Source organism: Protopterus annectens, chromosome 1.part0 (assembly GCF_019279795.1).
Source record: "Protopterus annectens isolate FY-2018-M chromosome 1.part0, PAN1.0, whole genome shotgun sequence".
NCBI lineage: Eukaryota > Metazoa > Chordata > Ceratodontiformes > Protopteridae > Protopterus > Protopterus annectens.
Window position 1 is genome coordinate 465,292,301 of NC_056725.1, and position 21,974 is coordinate 465,314,274.

At 43.1% G+C, this 21,974-nt stretch overlaps 1 protein-coding gene across 2 annotated transcripts in view; it reads right to left on the reverse strand.

Moving 5' to 3' along the window:
• The window catches only part of KDM5C (lysine demethylase 5C), a gene marked incomplete at its 5' end in the record, with an annotated part of 2,556,543 nt that overhangs the window by 943,810 nt on the left and 1,590,759 nt on the right, over positions 1-21,974 (reverse strand). For both annotated transcript variants that reach the window (XM_044060510.1, XM_044060501.1), the window contains 1 exon segment: positions 2,400-2,761. In XM_044060510.1, the coding sequence (XP_043916445.1) occupies positions 2,400-2,761 (362 nt within the window).

A 21,974-nucleotide genomic window follows, 5' to 3' on the forward strand; every position in this document is an offset into this window, starting at 1 on the left:
ATAGGAGCACCATGATAATGATGTATGTTGTGACTTGCTGTCAATAAATACACTATACTAAATTATAAATATCTGAAGAATTATGAAAATTGTAAATATTAGAAAGCACTGTATAGTACAGCGATCTGAAATGTCAATTATCCAAACACAGTCTTCCTAAAACATCAATTACCTGAAAGCAGCAGCAGCCTCCCTAAAATCTGCATCTGTACGTGCGTCACCTGTTCTGCCTACCGTGTGGATTTAACATTCCATTTGTTGCTGCCTTGATGCTTCCAGAGTTCCACTTCAACAAGTAAGTGTCATCTGGATTGTGTGTGTGTGTGTGTGTGTGTGTCATCTGCATGGTTTACTAGTTGTAGTATCATTAACTTGTTGAAAGTTTTGTGTTTTTCAAGGCTCATGTTATATTGTTCAAATGCTTACGTTGAATAACTTTTGCTGTACAGCATTTTTTAATGTTTAAACACTGATTCTGTTGGCAGTATCAATAAATGTATGTTTAATTTTATCGGCCATTTTCATTTTTAATCCTGTGAAGGGCTCCAGTGCACTGCTTTGTCCGGGGGCCAATAACGCTGTTAAGACGGCCCTGGAGAGAATACATGAATTTAGAAATAAAAGGTAGAGAGGAATATATTCAGAGGATTACAGTAAAAGTTAAGAACTGAAAAGGCATAAACCAGCAAGGTATAAATTAAATGTGTAGCAGGCAGAGGTTATAAAGATAGGAGAAATCAGGAGTACGGTGCACATAAGAAAATGAGAGGCATATTGGATCTTGGAGAAATAAGAGATGTAGAAAGTATACAAAATGAGATGGAGGAGAAATACAAGTATCATTAGTAGAAGTGTAACGTAGAAGGAAAGTGGGAAAAGAATGGAATGGATTCAGAGAAAGAAGTCAAACTTACAGACTGATAAAAAGGAGAAGAGACAATGAGGAGCAGATGGAAGGACTCTAAGAGTCAGTAGTACAAGTGTGTCAAAGTATCAGTGAAAACGTGAGTGGAGGTATGGAATAGGGTTCAGAGCAAGAAGGAGTGAGATTGAAACAGACTGATGAATGGAAAGAATAGCAACAGAGAAGATGACACAAGCTAAATATTTTCCTAAACTAAATGCAGCAACTTGTCATGTAACTAATGACCTGCAACTTTGACTACTTAAATGCATTACAAATTACCTTTTTTAGTAGTAATGTGACTTGAAAAGACATTTCCACTACTGAAATTAAGCAAAGAACCAATTGCTATGAAGCAGCATAGCTAAAAACTATCACTGTACCGTGTAAATAAGAAATCCCAATCCTAGTTCAAAAGCCGCCAGAAGCAGTCACATTAAAGTGCACTTCCAATATAATCAAGTCAGCTACAATCTAAAAAAAATTGTTAAAAATAACACAGATAGCTATATGTTTTAAATGTCAAATATAATACTAAATGCAAAATTATAACCAGAAGAAAAGGCACCAGGATTCAAAACCAGCAATCAACAATGCCAAAGAAATAATCCAGCTGGAACACTACAATTAAAACCCAAGAAAATGTAGACTCTGCTTCATTTGCTCCATTTCCAATTAGTATGTACCTTGTTTGCTGTTGATATAGGTGCTGGTGTGATGTGGGTAAAAGAAGAGGGGCTAGGAGGCTGGGGAAACTTCTGATGCTGAGATGCCTAAAATCACTCATCCTACTGTTGATGAAGATGGACCACTTACAGTTGGATTCCTTTTTTGGAGTTGTTGGCTACTAAATGCAAAACTCTTAGACCAGTGAATAAAACTATGCAGGCATTCATGTTTAACAGCAAGATTATTTAAGAAACTAACACAGAGTGAGCATTAATTTTTTTTTTCTGGCAGTGCTGCAAAAGAAAGACTCAGATATTCCAAGGCCACTGAATCTCATTTGCATTTTTGCCCTACCATTACCCTCCCCCTCAGGCTGCACCTCTTTTCACCAGGAGGGCCATACCAGTTTAATCCTGAAGTAAATTTGAGGGTACCCATAAGATGGCTAAACTAAAACATTACACTCTGGGAATTCAATGACAAAGTACTACTGTTTGGTGGTCTGCATTTCAAGCTGATGCTACAAATGCCAATGCTACAATGCACAACTACTGAATGTTTCTATTAATACAAGTGCTTGTCACATACCTAGTACTGCCAGATCAGTAAAACACAATATCAGTTTCCTTCCAAGGTCAGGCATTTCTACAAGTAGCATTACTTAGAAAAGGCTAAATAATAAAAAGTGAAGACTAAATAAAATGTTTGAAGTACTCCTTGTGCTGTTATACTGAACTGCTGACAAGTTATGGCAGTGAAACAGAACTTCCAGCAGTAGTGTGCAATCATATAAAACTGTACTTCAGAAATAACTATGAACACTTACCTTGCTTCTAGACAAATCTGTGCCTTTTCCTCCCATCGTTCAGAGATTGTAAGCAACTCCTGTAACTCTGCCATGGCTTTCTCCACCTCAAGATTTTGGGTCACATTACAACCAGACTCCATGAGACGTCGCATAACATCAAGTGTTACATGGCGTGATGATGATGTGGCCAAAGTCTCCCTCATCTCATTTAACCACAAAGCCTGCTGCACCTGACCCCGTAGTTGGTTCATTTCTGGCACATCAATAACCATATGGTCTCCTTGTTCGATTAGATCCCGAAGGTCAGAAATATTTGGCGGTGATACTTTTAGAGCCTCTTGAGCAAGAAGCTGGAATGACTCCACACTCTCCAATAAATCCTGACAAAATGGAAGCATATTAATCTTAAAAACATATACACATGCACATACACTAGTTAACTACTGCTACTTTCTGTTGGACAGCATTCACCACATTTGCATTCTCCTCTCTGAACTAGAAAATAGCTGGTAAGTAAATGCTAGGGACTGTATCCATTACATCAGTAAGCCTGTGTTTGTGTTACTAAATACGCAGAAGCTTCAGTTTGAAACTGAATCTAAGGATTAATGTTTGTACTTGCATTCAGAATGAAACTCTACCATAGCAGTGACTGTGCAAGTTTCGAACTGTTGCAGTAGTGCCTGAAACTTAAGTAAACATACTCTGAAGTTGCGAGACCATGAAATGCATCTTACTTCACATTTACAACATGGAGTTCAGAAGTGTGAACCACATTTGTTATAGTCAGAATAGGGTTAAAAGGATATTTTGAACTGGATCAAGTTTCACTTTTTTGACTATGTTATCAATAAGTTCAGTGAGAAAATCTATATTGTAGGCGTTGTGGCCATATTTCTCTAAGGGCATCCTTCAGTAATTGATTTAGAGACAAGCTGAGGGAGATAAAAAACAATAGTTACATACTTAACCACGGTGCTGGATCTTGATCATCTGTGAATGTCCTCTTCACTGGAGGAGGCTGATCTGCCAGAAGGAGCCAACAAGATAAGCAGTTTAAGCTTCTCCCCTATGTCCTAAAATGCTGTATCCGCTTCCTTATCCTCTCAGATCAGGTTTGGGCACTTGATCCTCCAAGAAGTAAAATCCCCTTATCAGGAAAAGATGGCAACAGGATGTTGGAGCAGTCTATTAGGTGACAATTTGAAAAGGGGAAGGTGGGAGGGGTGGTGATGTGGGCAGACACGGATAATCAAGAGACAGCCTTATGGTGAGTACATAACTATTGTATCTTAAGATTATCCAATTCACCCACTTTACTGGAAGAGACAAAGTTCCCAGCTAAACTCCTGCCTTACCTCCCACCTTCTCAGATAAAGTCTGGCCACCTGACCCAAGAAGTGAAATCTCTATCAGGGAATGGCTTCAGGGCATCAGTGAAATCCCATCAGATCATGTGACAAACTGAAAGGGGAAAGGGAGGAGGGCTGGTGTAGTAGATGGGCATGGATAATCAAGACCCAGCATTAGGGTAAGTACATAACTATCACATCTTAAATTCTACAGTCCATCTACTCTACTGGATGGGACTGAGTTTCCAGCTAAGATACTGGGTGACAAGATGACAGAATGCAATGTGTCAGTCATATGAAATGGAGTATGGTGGCCCAGAAGAAAAAACTGTAGACAGATATCACATTCAGCTTATAATTCTTGCACAAAGTGTGCAAAGATCCCAAGGTGGCAGCTGCAAAAATGTCATTGATTGAAAAGTTTTTAAAGAATGTAGAAGAAATAGCAAATGCCCTGGTCAAATCAGCCTTTGGTTTGTAAGGCAGGCACCTATCAAATGAAGCAGAAATATTTACAATGCATTTATACAGTCTTCTAGATAACAAAACTCTGGAAATCTTTTGTCCCACTCTGATTTTAGAAAAGGCTAGAAACAACTCGTCAGATCTTAATCATCATGAACACCCAAACAAAGAAAATATTCTCCTTGAATAGCAGAATGTTGGAAAAAAGACACGCAAAAGGACAGCCAGGTTCAATGTAGACTCTGTGATTACCTTGTGTAGAAAAGAAGGGTTTGCACACGAGGAAACCCTAACATTGACGAAAGACAAGTATGGGGACTTGAAAGATGAGGCTGAAGTTTTGAAATCTGACTTGAAGTGAGAAACAGCATCTTCCATTATAAAACTTTGAGTTCTGCTAAATAGACTGGTTCAAAGAGAGGCTGAGCCAATGTTTCTGGGACACACAAGGTCCCAAGAAGATATGGGCGCCTTAATAAGGGGCTGAGGTTAGAAAGCACTTTGTAGGAAAGCTTTGCAGACTCTTTGGGAAGCAAGAGATTGAAAAGGAATTCCCTCATGGAATTGCATACTGCTGCCAAAGCTTAGACACTTGAAGCTGCATCCTAAATCAAAGAGATGATAAAAATGCAGATTAAGTACAGTTGTGTAAAATCTTAGTCCTAAAAAGCGAACCATGCTGTGATGGCACAACTCCCTGATCCTTCCCCTACCCATAAAGAAAGTAAAGGATACAACAAGGAAACAGTACATGAGTAATGTCTCCTGCTGTGAGCCGTCAGTCACAGGTAACAGCTCAAATTACCCTTAGCACTTTGACAGCTATGGAGGTTACGTGTGAAGGGGGATGGGAGATAAGTCAAAAGTAGTACAATTCCGGCTTCACAAATAAAATGCAGTTTAGCCATTCTAAAAAGATGCAGCAGTAAAAAGCACTTTGAAAGTCTGTTCTGTGGCATTTGCACCGTTTGTTTTTAGTAGTCATTAAACGGCATGAAATTTTACTTAAAACTGACAAAGACAGCAGTGTGTGCATGTAAAATCAATGCAGTGACAGCAGCTTTAGAAAGAAGCCTACATGCTGTAACTTTTTATAGGTGAGCACTGCATTTTGGGATACCTAGAGGCAGACTAAACAATCAGAATTGCTTCAAGATGCCACACCCCATGTGGTCAGACTCAGACATTACATATAAAAATATTTAAAAACCTGTAAATAGTCCCAAAGTGGTGTTAAAATGTAGGAAACACCAAACCATGATGAAATAAACATGTTTTTGAGTCTGTGGGTGAGGTTCTCCTTTAACATCTGGCCAGTATATCAAAGCCTTTGGAATATATAGGTACTGTACACCCCATGTGTGCTTCCTGTGTATGGCAAAAAGGTGATGTACAAACACAAATACTCAGAAAGGAATTTCCTCAGGCAGATCAAAATGTACTCAAGGACAATGTAGAACAAGTACATCCAGAAGAAAAAAGTTCAGAAGGGAAAGGAAATGAGAGCCCCTCTGTGAGGAGGGTAACAAAAAGCAGGGGCAAGAGTCATAATGGGGGAGGGGGGGCTTGAATTAAATACTGCAACTGTGACAGAATGACATCTACTGTTAAGGTAAAATTTTACACAACTGTACGATGTCCTTCCATATCACTACCTTCACTGAAGGGAGACTACAAGAACTAAGATGATGACTGGGAGGAAGACGGCACATAACAGCCCTCTATAAACCCATGCAGAATAGCCCTGGGAAAACATGCCATGTCTCTTGAAACAACAACCAATTTATAATGCTTAGTAAAGGTATACGAGAGGACCAAGCAACAGCTTCAAAGACAGAAAGAGTCCAAACCCTTGAAAAAGGCAACAGCCCTAGCAGAATGTTGCCTTTACAAAGGAAGATATTTTCCCTGTAAGGAACAACAAAAGGAAATAATCTTAGAGATTCTGGAGGAGATGGTTTGCTTGGAAACCACTAAACCCAAAGCCCTGGAATGGAAAGTTGCACAGATTTGCGAATAACCTTTGTTTTATCCAAGTAATATCTGAGCTGTGTAGGTGCAAGGTGCGGAGAACCTTCTCACTGGCAGACTCCGAAGAAGGAAAAAAGGAAGTAATTTAAATAGACTGATTAAGGGACAAATCATTAAGCACACCTTGGGCATAAAAGAAAAATTAGGCTGAAGAGGCACCCTCTGTCTTAGTGAAAATTTAAAAAAAGAAGAATGGCCATAAAAGCTTGAGGCTCAGACACTCTTGTCCAAAGCAAGAGGCAAAAGCAGAGCAGCCTTCCAAAAAATAAGTTGCAAGGAAGCTGAACTAGTAGGTTCAAAAGGAGCCCTAGTCAATTTTTAAATTACAAAACTGAGGCCCCAATAAGGCAGAATAGGCTTTCTTGGGGGCTTGATATGAAGAACGCTTTTCAGAAATTGCTTGACCTTACACCAGATGGCCAAAGGAGGGTTCAAGGACAGACAAGCAGAGACAGCTGACAAGTGAGTTTAACTAAAGAATACATCAATTCAGCATGCTGCAGATCACACAAATAAGGGACAGAATCAGAGGCACCCCTACACAGAAGGGATCCTGATGGTGAAAGAGGCACCAAACAAAAACTTTTCAATTTAGACAATTTTCTGGTAGTGGGTTTCCTGGCATCCTGCAGAGCCCAAAGCACATCCTCAGAAAAGAGGCGTCTAAAAAGGATCAAAACCATATCATCCGCAGTGTGATCTGGAGGGTGGACAGGTAAGGATGGAGAAGAGATCCTTTGTGAGATGAGGTGTTAGAACATCCACCCAGTGACTTAACTTGTGGTGACTGACCCTGGCCAAATGAAAAAGAAGGGGGAACCAGTGCCATCTGGGCCAAAAGGGAGTCACTAACAAAATTTTGAGAGAGTACTGTTTGATCTTGTGCAGAACATTTGGCAGCAAAGGAAGGGAAAAAAAGGCATACAGAAACATTCCCTTCCAAGGAAAATGCAGCACATCCACTTTCCAAGCCAGAGGACTTGGTACTCTTCAACAGAATAGATGAAGTGGTCTGTTCAGACAGGAGGCAAAAAGACCTACCTGAGGAATACGCCACCCATGGACTACATCCAAAAACATGTGTGTGAAGCATCCATTTATAAACCTGTGTTCTGGATTTGCTCAGAGTGTTTGCCACGTAAACTGCCCGAAGTCACCTGATAACTGACAGCTAGATCCCAAAAAGCAAGCCTGCAAAGGAGATAAGACCTCGTATCCACCGCATGTTGATATATCACATCATGGTGGTATTGTTTGTGAAGATTTTCAGGGGGCTGGAGAGAAAAAGGGAATAAAAGGCATGTAGAGCCAGAAGCACAGCCTTCATCTTTTTTACACAGATATGGTCTCACTTCTGATGAAGAGGCCAAAGACCCTAACCTCTCTGAGGGCCACAAGAAGTACCCCGCCCCAGCTCTGCGGCTTCTGCGAACAGATCTTGGGAAGGTACTGGAGCATAAAAGGGCAGTCATGGATTGGGAGAAATTTATTGAATCCAACACTGGAGCTCCAGTTTGAGACAAGGAAGCAAAGGAACAGGGAACTCCAGGGGGTGGCAGTGTTGACGTCACACCAATCTGAGGTATCACCTAAGCTTCCTCATATGAAGCCTGGAGAGAGGAATCATGGGAATGGTGGAGACCATCCTTCTTTCGGCTGCACCCGTTAGGGGTCACCACAGCGGATCATCTGTTTCCATTTCTTCCTGTCCTCTGCATCTTGCTCTGTCACACCAACCACCTACATGTCCTCTCTCACCACATCCATAAACCTTACCTTAGGCCTTCCTCTTTTCCTGTTACCTGGCAGCTTCATCCTTAGCATCTTTTTCCCAATATACTCTGCATCCTTCCTCAGCACATGTCCAAACCAATGTAATCTTGCCTCTCTGGCTTTGTCTCCAAACCTTCCAACCTGGGCTGACCCTCTAATATACTTATTCCTAATCCTGTCCACCCTCCTCATACCCAGTGCAAATCTTAACATCTTTAACTCTGCCACGCCCAGCTCTGACTCCTATCTTTTTGTCAATGCCACTGTCTCCAACCCATATAACATAGCTAGTCTCACTACCCTCTTGTAGACCTTCCCTTTCACTCTTACTGGCACCTGTCTGTCACAAATCACTCCTAACACTCTTCTCCACCCACTCCATCCTGCCTGTACTCTCTTCTTCACCTCTCTTCCACACTCACCATTACTCTGAACTTTTGATCAAGTATTTAAACTCATCCACCTTCGCCACCTCTACTCCCTGCATCATCACCATTCCTCTATCCTCCTTCTTTCACACACATATATTTTTAGTCCTGCTGACCTTCCTTCCTCTTCTCTCTAAAGTATATCTCCAACTCTCTAGGGTCTCCTCCACCTGTTCTCTACTCTCACTGCAGATCACAATGTCATCTTCAAACATCATAGTCCACAGGGACTCCTGTCTGATCTCGTCTGTCAACCTGTCCATCAACATTGCAAATAAAAAAGGGCTCAGAGCTGATCCTTGATGTAATCCCACCTCCACCTTAAACACATCTGTCACTCCCACCGCAGACCTCACTGCTGTCGCACTACCCTCGTACATAACCTGTACCACTCTTACATACTTCTCTGACACTCCCAATTTCCTCATATAATACCACAACTCCTCTCTAGGCAGCCTGTCATATGCTTTCTCTAAGTCCACAAAGACACAATGCAACTCCTTCTGAACTTCTCTGTACTTCAACACTCTGAGCAAACATTTCATGGTGACCATAAACCCCAGAATCCTGAGAAATTACTTGGCTGTGAGACAGGACAGAGGAAGAGATTGGAAGAAGGTTGTCACAGACAAAATCTTAAGAGCAGAAGACAGGCCAACATGGGAATGGTCTGAATCCTGCAACCAAAAAAAAAAAAAAAATGATCCTGGAAGGGTGTAAGCACACACATCTTGAGATTGATGGTGAACTCCAGACTTTGCAAAAGACAAGTGGTAAAGTGAAGATCTTGCAGAAGACTGCGAGAAGGAGCCTGAATAAGCAGGTCATCTAAGTAAGGGATAAATTTTATCCCACGAAGCCTACAAGGCAAAGACACAAGTGAGGCATTTGGTGAATACCCTTGGGGCAGCAGCTGAAATGAGAGAAAGAAAAAGAAATGTAAAAATTTCCTGAACAGAGGGTAAATAGGGAAATGAAGATAGCCATCCTTGAGGTCGAGAGACCAAAAACGCCTCAGGGAGAACAGAAGGAAAAAGTCTGAAGAAACAACATCCTGAAAGAAGTGACCCTGAGAAAAAGTGTTATGGAGAGACAGGTACAGGATCAGTCTCAAAGTCCCATCCATCTGAGGAACCAAAAACATCCTGGAGTAAAAACCTCTCCCCACTTGGGAGGGTGGAACAGAGTGTATTCACTGTTGCAGTCATTACATTTGGGTTATCCTGCTGGCAGGTTGCCCTCAGTCGGCCTGAATTCCAAAGTCTTGGGTCCTGCGTCGGTTGCTGTTGCCTCTTCCCTGACGTCAGGAGTATAAAAGATGCAGCAGATGCAATTTTCTTTAGTTTTTCTTGCCCCAGATGTCAGATGCCCCCAAAAGGGTAGGCTAAAAATATGTAAATAAAACATACATGCACCAAAATAAGCTTTACCTTCATCTAAAAGCAAATACACCACCTAGGATGTATAGATTAGAGAAGTAAAGATAAGTTCCAGCAAAAGTAAGGGGGATGGCAGTGGGTAACCTGGACTGCAACAGTGAATACACTCAGACATCTACATTTATGGTAAGTGTACACAACTGTACTATGTTCTTAGTGTTTCACTGTTGCAATCATTACATTTGGGTTGAGTCCCAAAGCTATGGTTGGGGGGCTGGAGCTAAACAGCATTAGGAGCGGCTATGAGGCCCTGCAGAACTGCAGTGGCAAAGCCTGCCCTGGATTTAGAGTAAAGAGGCAGATTTGTAATGTTTTGTAAAGGTATGCACTGAACTCCAAGTAGCAGCCTCTAAAATGTCTTTGGTTGGTACTCCCCTGAGAAAGGCTGCAGAAGTGGCTGCAGCTCTGGTTGAATGTGGCCTAATGCCCTTAGGCACTGGTTTGCCATGCTGTGAGTAGCAGAAATGAATGCAGTGACCTATCCACTTTGAAATAGTCTGCTTGAGATAGCCCTTCCTTGAGATGCTGCAGCATATGTCACTAGTAATTGTTCTGTTTTTCTGAAAACTTTAGTTTTGTCCAAGTAGAATCTACGTTGTTTGTGTATGTCCAAAGAATGCAGAATTTTCTCCCCCTTGTTCTGTGGATTTGGATAAAAAGTTGGCAAATGAATAGTTTGGTTAAGGGCTACACTGGATACCACCTTAGGCATAAATGTAGGGTTTGTCTCAAGAGAGACCCTGTCTGGTTAAAAAAATGATAAAGGGCTCCACAGCCATGACAGCCTGTAGCTCTGAAACTAGTCTTGCAGAAGTTATTGCTAAGAGTAGAGCTGTTTTCCAAGATAAGAATTTTATATCCGCAGTAGCAGCTGGCTCAAAAGGAGGTAAGGTGAGTTTTTCCAAGACATAACTGAGGTCCCATGCAGGTACTGGCGTTCTCCTTGGAGGCCTTAAGTTTTTGGCTCCTATAAGGTACTGCCTTAATAAAGTACGAGAAAAGAGTGGTGACTCTGTATTGTAATGAGCCGAAATGGCACAGGCATGGCTTTTAATTGATGAAAAAGATAGGCCTTTGTCCAGCATCTCAGTTAAATATTGCAAAATTCGAGGAATATTTGGGACAGCTTTATCAGTTCCTTGAGCTTGGTTCCAAGTGCATAATCTCTTCCATTTCCCAGCATAGGATTTTCTAGTACTAGGTCTTCTGGCTTCTAAAATGACATCCATCACAGCTTTACTGAGAGGTGGTGTTTGTATGGCTACACTATCCGCCATGCTGCCAGGTTTAGGGTCCTGAGTTGGCTGTGCAGAATCTGATTGTTTTGCTGGGACAGTAGATGAGGTATTTGAGGTAAGGTCCAGGCTAGGCACTGGGATAACTTCCTTAAGATCAGATACCAGTACCGGTGTGGCCAGTCTGGGGCAATCAGAATAATTTTTGGTTTCTCCTTTCTGACCATTAGGAGTACCTTGGGGAGGAGAGGCAGTGGAGGAAAGGCATATACTGATAGGTTTGTCCAGTTGAAAGATAAGGCGTCCACTTTCCAAGCTTGTCTAAGCTAGGTCCTTGTGCAGAATCTTTTTAGTCGATTGTTGTGAGGGGAGGCAAATAGATCTATGTCCGGGCGTCCCCATTTCTTTGTTATCATGTTGAAGACTTGCGGATCCAGGTGCCACTCGTGGGGATCCATGAGGTTTCTGCTTAGTTCGTCTGCCAGAGTATTTTCCTTTCCTGGCAGGAACTGTGCCTGCAGATGAACTTGGTAAGTCAATGCTGTGTCCCATAAAGCCATGGCTAGTCTGCAAAGGGGGAAAAAATGAGTGCCCCCCTGCCTGTTTATGTACCACATGACAGTGGTGTTGTCTGTCTATCAGTAGTTGTCCCGGATGAAGTAGGTCCTTGAAGGCTGTCAGGGCATTTTGAACAGCTAGCATCTCTTTCTGACTGATATGTAGATGCTTTTGGTTTGTGGACCAAGTGCCCTGAATATGTCTTCCTGCCATGTGTGCCTCCCAGGCATAATCTGTTGCATCCGTTGTTAGGCTCTGCCTGGCTGGGGGTAGTGAGAATGGCTGTCCCTTGTTTTGGTGACAAGCCTTTGCCCACCATTGAAACTCCTGTTGCAGGCAGGGAATAAGAGTAATCATTGTTTCCAGGCTGTGGCAATGTTGTGTACAGACACTTTAGGTACCGCTGAATTTTCCTCATATGCAGTCTTGCGTATGGTATTAGTAAGATGCAGGATGCCATGAAGCCCAAAGCCTGCAGAATTGTTCTTGCAGATAACTTGGCCTTTGTTGCCATTTCCTTGAAATAGGTAGTCAGTTGCCTTTGCTTGTCTGGAGTGAGAAAAGCCATCTGGGCAGTTGTATTTAAGCTTGCACCCAGGAATATTATCTCGAGAGGGTACTAGTTTTGATTTGTTTTTGTTGACTGTGTACCCTAGGCATGTTAAAAGTCTTTTCACAAACGTCAGATGCTGTAGTAGAATGTCCTTGTTCTCCGCTTGTATGAGGCAGTCATCCAAATAAGGATATATTTGTATTCCTCTTTGTCTGCAGTAAGCAATTACTGGTGCCAGGCACTTTGTGAAGACCCTGGGTGCAGCAGATAAGCCAAAGGGCAGTGCAGAGAATTGGTAATGCTTTGAGCCAGCCTTGAATCTGAGGTATCTTCTTCATGACTGTCTGATTGGGACATACAGGTATGCCTCTTTTATGTCTAAAGTCACAAGTCAAGCCTTGCTGCCCAGCATGGGCAGAAGCTGCTGCAAGGTCAACATCTTGAATTTTGGTATATCCAGAAAAGTGTTTAGAATAGATAGGTCCAGTATTGGTCTCCATGCTTTGTCCTTTCTGGGTACCCAGAACAGTCGAGTAAAATCCTTGTCCCTGCTCTTGCTGTGGCACTTGTTGAATAGCCCTCATGTCTATGAGAGCTGCGACTTGTTTTTGAGCCTCTGCCCATTGATTTTTTGGCAGGTCTGGCCAACCGTTTGCCCTTGGCAGGGTATGGAAGTGAAACTTGTAGCCTTGTGACACTATATCTAGAACCCATTTGTCCTGGGTTATAATGTGCCAATTTTGAGAAAAAAGTGCTAGTTTTCCCCCTAAGAGTTCTGCCAGAAGAGAGGTGCTTGGTGCAGACAGGGGGAAGTCATTGGGACTGTTTCCTTTATGGTTGTGATTTGTCTTCTCCACCTTTGGAGGTAGAAGCACCCCATTGCTTACACCTGTAGGAACCTTGCAGCTGTGATCTGCCTCTAGGGCATCTGAATCTGCCCCTTTGAGGTCTGTCTGAGACTGGAAAGGACCAATTCTTTGTAGGCCAGTGTCTGCTAAATCTAGGTGGCTGTACCTGTAAGAAATCCTTGACCGTTTGCATAGATTCAGCTTTGTCCTCCATTTTCTTTAACACCTCTTCTGCCTTAACACCAAACAAGGTATCCTGTTGTAATGGAGCATCTAATAATTTTGCTTTAACATGATCAGGCAGATTTTGTTCCTTTAACCAAACATGCCTCCTAATGACAGAACCCGTAACAGAGGCCCTGCAGGAGGTCTCCAGAGAATCAAAACCACATTGCAAAGTATGCTTTCCAACTTGTTCAGCTGCATGCAATAAATCCTGCATTTCTTTGTTTTCTGCACATTCAGAATTTACCATCATTTTCTGTTTAAGCAGTGTCATGATATATTGCTGATATTTGAGCATAAGAAACTGGCAATTTAAGGCCGTTATAGCTAAGGTAGCAGATGTGTAAATCTTTTCCCCCCATCTATCCAGTGCCCTAGAATCCTTGTCAGAGGGGGTCGGGTTTTTTGCAGTGGAAGCCTTGACCCCTTTGGGACCCTGAGAAATAGTTTCTGGGTCTGCAGTAGGGTTTTTGAAACGAAATGTATGAGTCAGGGACCCTGTAGTATCTGTCCGGCTTAACAGGTGCTGGAGGTAAGGAGTCAGGGGTCAGACTAGACTCGGAGAACACATCTACAATGTCTAACACAGGCAGAATAGCTAGAGTCCTGTGTTGAGGTAGTAAAAGGAAGTGTCTCAGCCTCCTCTTAGATTCTGAAAAATCTTGGCTCTTCCAGTGGAAGTGCTCCCTCATGGTATGCAAGGTTTCCCCAAAAGAGTAGTCCTTAGGAGGAGAAGCTGAAGGAATTGATTCTTCAGCATCGGAGTCCTCATGGGGGGAGAAAATATTCCTGATCAAAGATGAATCAGAAGAAATGGAAGCCTGATCTGAAGATTCATAGTCTGTCTCTTGCCTAGGCCTCTTATCAGGAGGGGGATGGGAACCCCTGATCAAGGTAATTAAGTCTTCGGTCATTTTGAGCATCTGTTTTTTGGGCATGGAGGCCTGTCCATGTGGCTGGTGAACTTTTTTCTTTGCCTTTAGAGGAGTTTTAATCTTTGCCTTTGAAGTCGGTTTAATATATAATTGTTAGGTCTGAATACACCCTCAGAAGCTGATGCCTGCTCAGCGGCTCCGGACCCATCTGAGGGAATAATCTCCGAGGCTCCAATACCTTGAGTTTCCAGCGGCCTGGCTGACTCCACTTGGGAGTCAGCAGCGGTCTGCAACTCGAAAGTAGCGGGTGTCAGGGGCTGCGAAAGCATCTCACTGAAAACCAGCGAACCGGCGACTTGCTTAGGAGAAGCTTTGTCAGTTTTAGACCTCGGTTGCCTGTCTTTTTCTTTGCGATGACATTGTATAATTAAATCTTTGCCCAAAATAGCTTAATGCAAAATCGTACCGATGTTTAATAGTGTGTTGGTTAAATCTAGCACAAAACCGACAACTAGAAACGTTGTGGTCAGGGTCTAGGCAAGTAATACAGTAAGCATGAAAGTCCTTATGAGGTATTTTGCTTCCCACAAGAAATACAATTATTAACTTTATCTGACATCGGTCTGGAGCAAGAAAAAGGTTTCCTCAATGGGGTACTTGGCTTTTAATGAAGACTTCGGATCTGAAACTCAAACACGAAAATCTCAGGAGTCGGCCGACCGGCACTTGCAAACAACTGCTGCTTCGGGCACCGCGCGGCAAGAAAGACTAAAGAAAATAGCGTCGGCTGCATCTTTTATACTCCTGACAACCTGACGTCAGGGAAGAGGTGACAGCAATGAACGCAGGACCCAAGACTTTGGAATTCAGGCCGACTGAGGGCAATCTTCCAGCAGGATAACCCAAATGTAATGACTGCAACAGTGAGACACGAAGAACATCTGCAAAACCTCTAGGAAAAGAGAGAGATGGTCTGGTGTAGGCTGAAGAATGCCTAAAAAGTAGGAAAGAGATTTCCAAGTCATGAAATATCCCTGATGACAGACAAAACTAGAGTCCAAGGTCTTCTGTTGCCAATTGGAAAGAGACAGAAAGACAAAGAAGACAAGGGGACCTGGCCAAGTGGAAAAGGAGACAATATGTCAAACAGAAACAGGCTCGTCCTGAAAGGAAGGCTTCTGAGAAGTAGCAGTCTGAGTGAACAAAGCAGGAAGAATATGCCTGTGATTCTGAAGGATAATTCCTCTGAAATGTGGGTATAGGGAAGACAAACGTATACTTGAGTTGCTAAATGGCAAGACCTAAAGACAAAGCCAAGAATAATGATTAATAGAACCAAAGGCAGAAGACATTGAAGAGGCACCAGTGGTATTGCAACTGCATTTTATGGAAAGACAAGCAACCTGGGAAGTGGACTCAAGCAGAGAAAGAGCTTTCCTCTCGGAATCATGCAGATCATATAACCACAGCTACCTGAAAAAGTCATGCGGGTCTGGTAATTAATAGCTTAAAATGACAAAGTGGCAGAAGTATATATTTTTTTATCCAATCTTTCCATAGATCTACTATCTATATCAGAAGGAAGGCACTTAGAACGCAAAAGTTTAGATGTTTTATCAGTTAAGACCGAAATCATAGAAGGGTCAGCAGAAGAACTTTTAAACAAGAACTAGCAGAGCTCAAGCACCTTGTAGAACCTGTCAGGTTTCTTAGGTGTTGGGCCTAAGAGTCAGGTAGCCACAGAAGCAGCAGAGAAAGTGTCCAAAAATGTTGCCAACACAGGAGGAACTGCAGACAGCTTAGAAGAAACTCCACTTGTAGAACCTTACAATACCTCATTTGGGTGTCAGAAACCTGGGAACAATCCCATTTAATGTACTCCACAATAGTTTCCCCCAAAGGATAATTCTTCCAAGGGGGAATATGGGCTCAAAGAATCATCTTCCTCTGAACCACCATCCAGAGGAGAAGGAATCTGAGAGAGGAGTATGCAAAGGATTCCTCCTCAGAATCTAGGTCCTCATCTCAGGAATTTGGTTCCCTTATCCTCTCAACAGGCATGGAAGACCAGGGAGGAGTAGGGACCGACACCACTGGAGGAGGTTTCAAGGCCATCAAGGCATTAGACAACACTTGATTAAAATCCTGCCAATCATGTTGGGGATCTTTAGTACTAGGGGTAATAGTCTTGGTCTTTTGCTTTTTCTTAAGCAGTATGTCCGGCCTAACAACCCTCGGCAGCTCAGTTCCTTGGTGGGATTCAATGAACGCAGTAGGAATCTCTACCCAGACTAAGATTTGAGGAATCTTCCTCAGCAATAATCAACCAGGACTCCCCCTCAATGTCTGGAGCAAACATCTGAAAAGCCACAGAGGATGTGCTAGCACTCAGATCCATGTCAGCTTCCAACAGGGTCACGGCAGAGGAATCCCAAGCAAGTACCAGATGTACTTGAGGGCTTTCACTAGCTTCTAGAGAGATGTCCAATGGAGGCTGGACAGGAACCAGATCAGGCCTAGGCTTTTTGGCCTTCTTCTTGGAAGACAGCTGCCCCTCAGGATGGGAGGATTCTTTCATAGCACCCTGAATTCAATGATTTCAAACACTGGTTCTTGGGGTATATGGAGAGGAAAAAATATATGACTACAGGTGGTCTTAGGGACAAACATTTTACAGATAGAGTACTGTGTACGGTCACAGGATGCACCTAAGCAAAAAAGACACTGATCATGATGGGCTTGATGGGGAACCTGCTTCCCGCACTGACATTTTCCCTTTTAGAATGACATGAACACAAGTAACAACATTACTGAGAAAAACAGAGAAGAAATTCCAACAGGGCATCCATCTGTAGATGGCGTGGTAACCAGCACAGCAGATGGGCATTCAGACCACCATTCAATAACAGCGGTCACACTGGAGGCAAAGTAGTTCTGAGTATTTGCATCCGTACATCACCTTTATGTCCTACGTCCTACATTGGGAGCACACGTGTGATGTTCTGTGCCTATAAAATCTAAGGGCTTTGTTATTTACTGACCAAATGCTAGGCTGCCCTTGACAGGAGATCCCTTCAGTGAAGAACAGTGCAACAATGATATGGAAGGACATCTAGTAGACTGGGTCTGAGAAAGGGTTCAGTCCTTTCTGATTAGCCCAAAGGAAAATGTTTGCCATTTGCCCTAATACAGCTTGCATGCAAATGATTTCTGGAAAGCTGCGAGGAGCTGGGCAACCCTGGCTGGGATATATGGGTCACAGGCCCAACAGTGGAACTGAAGAAAATATATGGATAACTGAAGGGATATAATGTCCAGGTAATGCCTGTCAGACAAATAGAAGATATGGAATCAGATCTAGAAGCAGAGGGACTTGTTTTAGATGAGACCACAAAAGACAAAAAACAGCTGATGAGTACAGAATTGGGTTATGAGGATGATCAGAGCTCTGAAAAACTTTACTTTCTGAATGTACTTCACCAATACTGCCAGATAAGGAAAAACAAAGACGACCCGGGGGTCAATGATGAACGAGAATGTCTCTCAAGGATTGTCCCTCTAAGGATTACAAGAAGAAAGGTACAGCAGCTGATGTTTGGGGGGGGGGGTAATGTAAACAGATCAGCAAGCCTTGCTCCAGCAATTAAATATCCTGCATTATTTGAAGGAGCAACCGCGAGGCATCAAGACTTTTATGCTGAGCCTATTAAGGAGTCGAACTGTGTGTGCTGCTGTCAGAAAGCACTGTGTCACAGTGCACGCTGCCACAACACTATCCTGCACCAAACTGAGTATGATATGGCATCTCCCTTCTTAATACTGTATCTTACCAAAGCCATGTAGTCTGTGTTTATGGATAAGACATCCTTGCAGAAAGTTTTGAAAAGCCTGCACTGCTAGGAGGATCACCCTTGTCTCCAGTATGTTGATGTGTAAAATTGGCCTCCTGGGAAGACTGCATTTCTTGTTCTGTCTGCCCTGCACAATGCTTGCTTGCCACACCTCCCCCCCCCCCACACACACACACATACTCTGAGGTGGAGGCATCCATGGTGACAGTAGCTGAAGGAAGAGGGGAAGTGAATGGAAAACCTACTGTGAGGCCCAGAAACCATCAGAGGTTGTGTCTGCATATAGGCATTCAGTTTGAAAGTTTTGCTCATGTAACTCTCCAAATGTGAGCACTGAACATTGACCGTCCAACTGAAGAATTCACATGTGATACCTGGCACGCAGTACCAAGAATATGGTTGTTGCCATCAAGTCTGGGGCCTTGAGGGCTTGAGAGCGGTTGGTAAATAGCGACTTGAGAGAAAACAAGCAGAGGTTTGAATGGTGAGAATATGCACCTGTGGCATTTTGGATCATTTTTGAAGGGTATCTACATGGCATCCTATAAACACCAAAGCCCGTGCTGGTTGTAATTGTGATTTTTCTAGGTTACTGGAGCTCCCTAAGGGGCAGGCAAAGTTGAAGGAGATAATGGCACAGATGGGCAGCCACTAATCTTGACACAAAGATTTGGACTCCTTGGGACCTCATGCAAGAGGTTACCACTGCCACACACTTAGTAAACACTCCAGGGGCTGTGATGAGACCAAATGCCAGGGCTTTGGACTGGTAATGACTGTGACACAGAAGCATAGGATTTGATTTGCAGGTATGCATTCTCGAGATCCAGCCAGCACATCCTGTCTCCTCCCTACAGACTTGGGAGGCTGAACTGCACAGTGACAATCTAAACTCATCTTTTTCGGACATACTGATTGAGGCTGCTATGATCTAGTATTGGCCTGAGATCCACCCCTTCATTTCTTGGGAACCACAAAGACTCTAATAAACCCCAGACCCTCTCTGGTATGGAGAGAGCTCTTGGATGGCACTTTTTAATAGCAGATTGGAAACCTCCTCCTTTGTACCCCTCATTTGAGGATGTGGGACATCTTGGAAGGGGAGATGAGGATGGTTGGTAAAATGGGAAAATGGAACGCAACAGCCTCTTGATACTATTTCCCTAACCCATTTGTTCTGCATGATGGCCATCCATGCAGCTTGCTGCAGGGAGACAACCCTCGACTGCCTCCAGAGTGGGACTGTCAGGCAGGATCCCATATACTCTGTTGTCATCTTCCTTGGAAGGGACCATAGTATACAAAACTTTGTGGAGCTCCCTTGCCTCTTGCGCAGCATCCCTGTAAATGTTGCTTGTGGCAGTTCCTGTTCTGAAACTGATACAAGGGTTGTCTGTGTTATCTTCTTAAACACAAAGTTCTTAGAACCATTTTGACTCCAGGCAAAGGATCTTTGGGAAGCTGTGAACATGACTCTCACAGCAGAATACATTTTGCCCTCTTGCTCACATCTTTCCAGCTTTCTCTTCATGCTATATCCAAAAAGTGATGACCTGTTGAGAGACATTTGTGAAAAATGCCTTGACGTTCTCCACAGATGTAAAGTTGAAGCCAGGCATAGCATCTCATGGTGACACCAGTGCTAGAAGCTCTAGCTGCTCCATCATCTGCATCATATAACAAACACATCTAGCAGTCTGAGACATTATCCAAGATCTGTTTAGCTAAGTTGCACTGGAATCTGTTCATGTGCATCAGGTAATTTAAAGTTTTGATGGCAAAGGTATCGGATGCATATGTCTACTGCCACATTCTGTCCACTGCTAGACAATTCCTATCTGGGGGATGGAGAGCTGTGTTCTCATTTGGCCACCACCACTGCATGCATGGGGACAGCAAGAGGACCATTGTTCTAAATCACCCTGCCCTTGGAACAACATAATTTTTTTGGTCTTTCTTGAAATGGGCTCAGCCACATTTGGTACTTGGCAAGCTCTTCCCACTACCAAGACAAGCATGCAGTTAGCAGGGGAAAACACCTAGCAGGTTGAAGGGGCAAATCAAAAAGCCTACATCACAGCCTCCTCCACCCAGTGGAGAGAGGGTTGCCAATAGGCAAAGTACTACTCTGTCACATTAATTTGAGGATTTTTCCCAAGCTTAGGGTCTTCTGGAGAAGACTACAGGGAGCTCTTCCCCTTTGTCAAAGTATCAGTCCTTTGTCAGGGACAGAGATTTTAATGTCTCCTCATACTTTCTCTTCCTTAACACCTCAAGTTGGGAATATTCTGAGAGAGAGGATGATAACTGATCTGACCCTGGATGCTCTCTCTCTGAAACTTTTCAATGTCTCTGTTGGTGCAGCTCATGAGTGGTGTGTCTGACCTGTCACATTGTGACAGGAAGGTCAATCTTTCTAGTGTACTTGAATGCCAAAGTGCCTAAAGGATTCAATCTAACTAGTATCAAAGCTGATCCTGGCATCAACACTGATGAAGATGATCTGGCATTAACAGACACCAACCACAAAACTACTCTTGGACCCAAAGCTGACTTCAGCACCATAACATCGAAGGCCAAGGTATAAAAAAAAATGAATGGGCATGATGAAATCTGTGTGAACACAAACCCTTAGGGGCCTAGTCTCCCTCAATTTGGATGGGGATGGTACAGAGAATGACATGACCAATGTAGCAGGAGGTTAAGGAACAAACCCTCTTGGCACAGATCCAGATCACACCAGAATCACGGTCAGTTCCAAACTCCTGGTGCCAAGACAGGGTCAAGGAAGAAGAACACAGGAGTTAAGAGGGCTGAGGCTCAGACACATCGACCATACTGAGTGGAACAGTACGACACCCACATCAATTTTTGCTTTAATAAATGCTCTCATCATGTGCTCCAAATCATGTTATGATGAAGGGTTCCAGACAGACCTCACCAAAATGCAACAGAAAATGCTGATCTGGATTCTAAACATCTCAACAGCTTTTTCTAGGGAAAAGATGCCTGCTCTTTTTCTTCGAGAAAGACCCTGGATGATGACAACTTCTTGAGGGGAAGAATCATCCTTGAGTGGCATTAAAGGAGAAATGCAGGATGAACCCTGAAGAGGTTCAGTCTGAGGCAGCTTGCAAAGGCTTCATGAGTGAAATGGATTTTGAAACCTGCAGCTCATCATGAGAAAACTTCAGTGACAAAGTGCATTCTGGAAGACTTTCTGCCCTTCTTTAATTCTTTTTCATGTATCATCCTGCGGAAGAAGACCTTTTAGGATGAGCTTGTTCCTACTCTCCTCCAGGGTTGTGTGCCCAAAAGATTTGCTTTCACACTCTTCTTTCAAATGATCCAGCCTCAGGCACACCATGTACAAATCGTGGATGTCCAGAGGCAGGAGTTTGAGGAAAAACAATCACCAGAAAAGTGAGAGAGACAAAGGCCTGAAAGTCTTAAGTAATGAGTGTATGAATGTTTTAAGGTCTCTGGCTTCTCCTGTGGTACCAGAGTGCTGGGATTAGATATGTGAGTTTCTAATAGCAGGCTTTTTTTCCAGCCACCTTCAGTGTCTGCTGCACAACCTCAGGAAAAAGGGTGTCTAAAATGTAACAAAATTCTATCATCTAGGGAGTCAACTGTGGAAATTTCAGGTTGTGGTGCATCAAACAACCCAACTTGTGAGAGTAAATCAAGTCTATGGGGAAGCTAGTGTTAAATGCCCTTGGCCAGTTTCAAAAGAAGGGAGAGTCACTGTTGCCTAGGCTACAAGAGAGTCACTGTTGCCTAGGCTACAAGGGAGTCACCACTGCTATCTTTGGGTAGTGAATAGAATGGAAAACCATAAAGGTACATTCCTGTCTATGGTACTGAAAAAGCATCCTTGTGTGTCTGTTTGCAAGGAATATGTGAGCAGAATTTCTTTAACTGTCTGTTCTGAGGGGAGGCAAAAAGATTTACCAGAGA